General features: G+C 43.5%; 1 protein-coding gene across 1 annotated transcript in view; it reads right to left on the bottom strand.

The window, feature by feature from the left end:
• Positions 1-1,360: 1,360 nt before the first annotated feature.
• The window catches only part of NTRK2 (neurotrophic receptor tyrosine kinase 2), a 494,743-nt gene continuing 488,536 nt past the window's right edge, over positions 1,361-7,567 (bottom strand). Inside the window, exons 18-19 of the mRNA XM_075549850.1 lie at positions 2,683-2,841; positions 1,361-1,546 (exon numbers count right to left, since the gene is read on the bottom strand). Of these exons, the coding sequence (XP_075405965.1) occupies positions 1,361-1,546; positions 2,683-2,841 (345 nt within the window). The remainder of the gene's footprint in view (positions 1,547-2,682; positions 2,842-7,567) is intronic.

The raw sequence follows: 7,567 nt of genomic DNA, 5'->3' as shown, positions 1-7,567 counted from the left end.
ATAATGCAGAGACACTTAAATTCAGCTGATGAACTCCATTAGCTTCCCCTAAATACATATGCTATACCTTTTACAGATCTGCTCTACCTATCGGGAGTACAACACCTGGAGTATTAGTTTCTGCACACAGGCATTAATTGATAGAGACCATGCACAAGTTTGCTTGTCCAGTTATAAAGATGGGTGGGGTGGAAGATAAGGGTCACAGGGACGTGCATCTAAAAAGTTCAGTAAAGGGAAGCTGGGCTCCACATTTATAGTGTGCCTCATCTCTTCCAAGTCCTTGATGTTCACACCTGACCCTGAAGTTATTTCTGGACAAGAATCCACCTATTTTCAGCCTAATGTCTAACGGCCGGGTTGATAACACTCGAGAAACAAGCCAGTGACATCTCTATACCCTAAAGACACAAGGCTAAGGTTTTATCTGGCCATTTGAGGTACCATCTTGTGCCTCACTCACCAGCATCACATTTTCTCTTTCCTACACTGTAGTCAGTGCCTCTGGTGATGGGAAAAGAAAAGTCAGTCCCATGATACAGAGTTCAGCAGTCTTTACTCCTCGGAGAGTTCCTTGGGGAAGGTGCTGAATATATTCCTTCTGGCTAACAGTTGCTGGGTTTGTTTGTCTTAAGTTGGGATTGATGCCAACTGATCCCAATGGCTGTCTTTGTTTTTCACATACTGGAGTTCATAATAAATCTTCATTCTTTCTGTTTCCAATCTCCCATAGAGAAAGGCTTCCCAGATTGAACACAAGTTTTCCTTTTTAATAGATAGGCTTCAGCCATCCCAAAACAACAAGAACAATAATAATAAGTAAGTAAATAAATAAATAAATAGAAGGGAATCCATAGAAACTCCCAGTGTCTGTACAGCAGAAATGACAAAGTTGAGTTACATATTTGTTTTCCCTTTTTTTATCCACATCAAAGGCAGGAATTCAACAAGGCATTGTTAGTCATGGTGGGCAAACTGGAGTGTCTGCTGATATAACAAATTGGGTTTGTTAAGGCCTTTGTCTATGCAGAGTTAATAGTAATGCAGAAGCCAGATTGAATAAAAAGAAAGAGTAAGGACCAAGAAGCAGGGAAGACAAATAATAATAATGAAACAAATATTTGGGAACAAATCAAGGGAAATGGAAAGAGAGAAGAGATGATGTCCAACAGAAGTCAAGACTGTGTCTACAGATGGAGTACACATTGCTTCCCTCTGAAAGCGTCTCATTGTCTTTGTTGTTAATACTGTCAGAGTTAAGAACAGCATTTTGATGACATCCAATGGCAGTTAAAAGACGTTCATCTTTTCACCCATCTGAGGAGGTGCATTGGGAAGGAGTGGTCTGGGAGGACGGGTTCTAGCCCAGAATATCCAAGTAGACTGGAGATGCCTTGGCCAAGTTCTGGAGGAGGGTATGGATGCCCTTTATGTTCTTCCGCATGTGGGGTTCTCGCTGCCAGCACCCCAGCATCAGCTCGTATACCTCCTGTGGGCATGTTCGAGGTCGCTGCAGGACTCGGCCCTGAGTAATGCATTCAATCACCTGGATGGAGACCAATGACAGAATCAGACAAGAAGAAAGGGATGCAGAAAAACATAAATGTCAATGCCCAGAGGAACAGAGGAGAAGGCTATTGTAAAGATGTCTACTCAATGAATAGCACTTGTTTCAAAAGAGAGTAATGATAATAGATTGGTTTTATCATACTTAATATCATTACTTTTTTTCCCTCCATTCTTTGAGACTTGGATTTTACAAAATTAGTGCAGAAACGATGGGGCATTGGTGGTTCAATGGAAGAGTGCCTGCCGTCCATGCAGAAGACACTGCTTATTCCTGGTCAGTGTGTCTCATTTGCAGCTCCTGCTATCAGTAGGAACGTGTGTTTTTTGCTATGATGCTGGCTACTTCTGAAAATTAACCAACGGAAACTCTATGATTCACCATGTTCCGATCTGTAATGAGTTCTGGGGTTGGCACCGGACTAGGCAATATTTCTTTCTGTGATGCTTGGGGCCATCAAGTGTCTCTGCAGCAGCAGAAAATAATGGAGGAACAAACCTCCCACTGTGCGTTTAGAGTTCCCTTCCCAGCTATCGTGCAGACTGACGAGGCAACCTCAGACCACAGACATGTCAGGCCATCTTATGCAATGGAATTGGATAAAAGATGGAAATAGGTGAGAAAAATACATGAGATGGCTGACCAAGAAATTGTGCCTAAAACATACTCACAATTGTAAATGTGTTAGACTGGGGGCGGGGAGTGTTATCATGCTAACTGCTGAAAGCTAATGCCTCAGTGAAGTTGATGTGTCAATGAAATGTGAACAAAAGACCCGCGAGGCCCCGTGGGAACAGTGCCAGAGCACTAGCTAGACTCGAGGGCTGCTGCAACCCCACATCTGCTACGAGTTTGCTCATTCACGACACAGTCGTTCGTCAGTGCCATTGCCAGAGCACCACAGTTAGACCAGCAAACGCGAGGCTTTTCTGTCAGCAAACTCTTACATTGAGGGGGCAATTATGCTCTGGCCAGGGCATTTAAAGAGCAAGAAGGAGAGGTGGCTGGGGCTGCCTCTGGCAGAAGGGCTCAAATGAAATCACATCTTGGTTTGCATCAGGAAGCGCGGCTGATGGACGCACTCAGAACTCTTAGGGGTCCTGGACATCTCTCACCTCATTATTTGATAGCTGGTACCAGGGCTGTTTGCCGTATGTGAAGATCTCCCACAACACGACTCCCAGGCTCCAGACGTCACTCTCTGTGGTGAACTTCCTGTACATGATGCTCTCTGGAGGCATCCAGCGAATGGGCAACATTGTGTGGCCTCCGACCTGCAGAAAAGAGACCAACGAGGTGGCATCAGTCAACCTTGAATCCAAGTTCCCACCAATGTGGACAAGGTATAGAACTCTGGGAACTCCAAGGAGATAGTTCTCTTTCCTATACTTGCATTGATGAGTCTTACTGATTTATAAATTTCTAAGGAAACAATGATTTCTTTATACAGCTAGTACCAACTTAAAACATAGTTGAGTTATCATGAACCACACTCAGACTGTCCTTTTTATGACAATAACCCCCATGTCTTATCATTGTGATAGCTGCATGTTTTACTGCAATGTCCTCACATTTGTTCTTTGTCAACCCAAAAGACGAATAAAGATGAGATTTAAAAAGACACTGATCATGAAAGGCAATACTCAGATACTAATGAAAGCGAAGGACAGCAAACAAAGTGCTTATCTTAGGAGCTGGCTTCCAAGAGTCATTGGAATGCCAACCGGAGACAAGGACAGAGACAGATGGCAAAGACAATCTGAACCAAAGCAAAGATCACTTGCATCAAATCCCTTCTGACTCAGGGGGACTCTGCCTAGAATTGCACCTTTGATCTTCCAAGGCTGGGAATCTTCAGGGGAGCAGACAGTGTGGTTGGAAGTTTTCACTTGCTATTGACCTTTTGCTTAGCAACACTGACATTTACCATTCTCTTTCTCAGATAGGGACAGTGATGACTGTGGATGGGTAAAAAACACACCTTCATATTTTCCTGGATCAAGATACAATCTTCTAATTAACAAGATAATCTTGACCAAGATGATAACTAAACATTAGTCCCCACTCACCACTGCGGAGTCCATTCTGACTCTTAGTGACCACTGGGCAGAGTAGTACTGACCTGCTGGGTTTTTGAGGCTGTCCATCTTGATGGGAACAGAAAGCCTCATCTCTTTCTCCAAAATTCCCACCAGCGGGGAAAAGGTACAGAGCAGTTGGTGGGTTTGAAACGCGGAGCTGGCGGCTAGCAGTCTCACAAGTGCCCCGCGATGCCACCAGACTCCTGGATAGTAATACAGGCAGTGCAACCAGATCAGGTGCTGGATTGTTAGCTGGAGGGACAACGCCACCCCAAGGGCTCTTGGAAACAAGGCCTGGGGATCTACTTTGACGAAGACCAGCCACTGAACACCCTGTGGAGCACAGTTCTACTCTGACACAGATGGGGACACCATGAATTGGAGTAATCCAATGGCAACTGGAGCCTCAATAGCACCATGGTTAATGGCTGGTAGCACACTAGTTAAAGCACTCAGTTGATAATAATGAAGTCGAAGGTTCTAATCCACCAGCCCTCTCCAGAAGATGTGGCAATCTGCATCCATAATGATTTACAGTCTTGTAAACCCCCTAAGACAGTTGTATTCCAAAGCCCATCTGTAGACAATTGGACCTACTATGGGTCACAAGAAGGATCACAAGAGAGAGATGACCCAGTTAGGGTGCAGTATAGCACCGATGAAATGCACAACTTTCCTCTAATTCTTTTTTTTCCCCTCTCAAGAAAATATATTTAAAAATCACTTTATTGGGGGCTCGTACAGCTCTTATTACAATCCACACAGCCATCCATTGTATCAAGCACATTTTTACATTTGTTGTCATCATCATTTTCAAAACACTTTCTTTCTACTTCAGCCCTTGGTATCAGATCCTCATTTTCCCCTCCCTCCCTGTACCCCCTCCCTCATGAACCCTTGACAATTTATAAATTATTATTTTGTCATGTCTTACACAGTCCAATGTCTCCTCTCACTACTTTTCTGTTGTCCGTCCCCCGGGGGTGGGTTATATGTAGATCCTTGTGATAGGTTCCCCTCCTTCTACCCCACGTTCCCCTTACCCTCTTAGTATTGCCACTCTCATTATTGGTCCTGAGGGGTTTATCTGTCCTGGATTTCCTGTGTTTCCAGTTCTTATCTGTACCAGTGTTCATCCTCTGGTCTAGCCATATTTTTAAGGTAGAATTGGGATCATGATAAGGGGGTGGTGGAAAGCACTAAAGAACTAGAGGAAAGTTGTATGTTTTATCGTCGTTAGACTGCACTCTGACTGGCTTGTTTCCTCCCTGCGACCCTTCTGTAAGGGGGTGTCCAGTTGCCTACAGATGCGCTCTAAGTCTCCACTCTGCTCTCCCCCTCATTGACAATGATATGATTTTTTTTTTTGATGCCTGATACCTGAACGCATCGACACTTTGTGATCACAGGCTGGTATGCTTCTTCCATGTGGACTTTTTTGCTTCTCAGCTGGATGGCCATTTGTTTCTCTTCAAACCTTTAAGACCCCAGATGCTATATCTTTTGATAGCCAGGCACCTCCTCCCCATTACCATGACCTCAATCCAATCTTACAAATTGGACTAGACCAGAATATCCACACTGCTGCAGATAAGAGCCCACAACACAGGGAATACAGGATATATAAACCCCTCAGAGTCAACAATGAGAATAGAGATACCAGGAGGCTAAGGAGAAAGTGGTGAGGAGAAAGGGTGAATTGACCACAAAGATCAACATATAACCCCCCACCCAGAGGGGACAAATAACAGAAAAGTGGGTGAGGGGTAACAGAGGATGATGTAAGATATGAAAATAATAATCTATAACTTATGAAGGGTTCATGGAGGAGGGAGGGTGGGGGAGGGAGAGGGAAAAATGAGGAGCTGATACCAAGGCTCAAGTAGAAAGAAAATGCTTTGAAAAGGATGATGGCAACATATGTACAAATGTCTTGACACAATGGAAGAATGTATGGATGTGGTAAGAGATGTAACAGCTCCCAATAAAAGTATTTAACGATAAAAGACAGTCACATTCTGTCCTCTAGGGTCTATGTGAGTAGGAATTGACTAGACAGCAGTGGGTTTGATGACAATTCATTTCTGCTCTTTTAATCAGCATTCAAAATAACCTACTCAGTGATTCTGCTTCCTTCGGAAGTCCTGCCATTCTACCAGTGCATGGTGTCGATTCAAACATGCTGAACACAAGCCAGTGGTAGTCTGGGCAAAAACTGCCATCTCAGGTGTGGCAACTGAGGGCCAGGTTGCTTAAAAGCCAGAAAGAAACCATGTCTTTGGATTTTGGATTAGTACATTCCTCTTCTATTTAGCTTATTAGTTACAAAAAAAGAACCCAAGAGTTAAACAAGTTCATTTTAGTAAAAATGCTATGACTTAGCATCCACAGAAGTAGCATTCATACTGTCAAAGAGAATTTGTTTCACAGCAAAGATTTCTTTAAGATTTCCTACAGCATAGAGAAGGGTAACGTATTTCACTTTATTTCACTTTCAAATATAAGACTATGCGATCTTAAAAACACAGCCTAGTAACTGCATGAAGGGGCTTGTAGCTCCCTCTATCCACACTGGTAAGGTGCCAGCTCTCACAGGCTGATCACAGCACGCGTGGCGACCTGAACAGCCAGCGACTTATTTTTCAGCAGGAATTAGACCTGTTACAATTGTTGACCCTTAAGTTTCTAATCTAATGCCACACAGAGTTTCTGCCCAATTATAAGACCTAATATCCATTCCTGACTGATTAAAGGAGCTATTAAAGGAACCATGACTTGAATTGCACTTCTGGGGCTTACAAAATAATCCTGAACCCCCAAGCTCCAGCAACGGAAAATGTACCAAACATGCAGTGTGCTTGGAGAGCTACAAAGATGCTGTCAACACCAGAGTCTGCATAAGAGTATGAAAAAAGGAGAGTGTTGGCTTATCTGTTGTTTCTTTTTCCATTCTTTTCTGTTCAATGATTCGGTATCTGACAAACGAGTATTGTTAGTGTAAGATTAAGGTGCCCCCATCTCTTTAGTACCACATTTTTAATAACCAAAAGCCACAACCAAGAGTGGGGATGGTGCAAGACTTTATTTCTGTTGGGCCTGGGGAGTCAACCAAGTGCAGCCAACAGTTGGTACATTAGAAGCATTCATGCACTAAGCCCATCAAGGTATGACTTCCTTCTCTGGAACTTTTCCTACCCTGGTTCCCCAAGGGGAAACAGCCATTTGGGATCTCTTTATGAGAACAGTCGAGCTGTAGGACTGTCCTCAGCTCCTCACAGGGTCCCTGTCGCTCTATCCTCCCAGGCTCTCTGTACTGCTAATGGCCAGGAGTTCAGGCCAAAGCAGAAAACTCTTATTTCCTTTAAAGGAAGGAAGGCTGGGGGGTGGAGATTTTGATTTACATGTTTATCCATCTAATCATTTGTGTTTTTTTCCCGTGAAATCTCTCCGAGGCAGATTTTCACTGTACTTCTGTCTGAGATCCCTTCTGGGATTCACACACACAGTTAACAAGAATGCTTTCCTTGTTCTGATGTTGAAAGGGTGAGCGGTGGGAGAGTCTAATAGAAGTTCAGGCAGGGTTCACACCATTTCTAAACTCGTTTAGAATATTTCTTTTTTTTTTTTTTCGTTTAGAATATTTCTGAACATTTCTTTTGCAGACCGTTCTCAGGATTTGGGGTGTGGGGAGTGGGCATGCCACAAACTAGGCACTCCTCATACACTAAAAAAAGTCACTGTTGTTACAAATTGCTGTCACATTCCAATCAGTGTAAATCGACGGTATGTGGAACTCACAAAACCGCATCGTGAGCTACAACAAACACAAGTAGACATTTGTTTCTCATTGTGCAGCTTGGCAGCTTGCCCTCACACCCTTGCTTAAATATTTGTGAGATGGAATGTGATCCACAGGAGT

Source organism: Tenrec ecaudatus, chromosome 5 (assembly GCF_050624435.1).
Source record: "Tenrec ecaudatus isolate mTenEca1 chromosome 5, mTenEca1.hap1, whole genome shotgun sequence".
Classification (NCBI taxonomy): Eukaryota; Metazoa; Chordata; class Mammalia; order Afrosoricida; family Tenrecidae; genus Tenrec; species Tenrec ecaudatus.
This window is presented reverse-complemented; position numbering and strand designations above follow the sequence as displayed.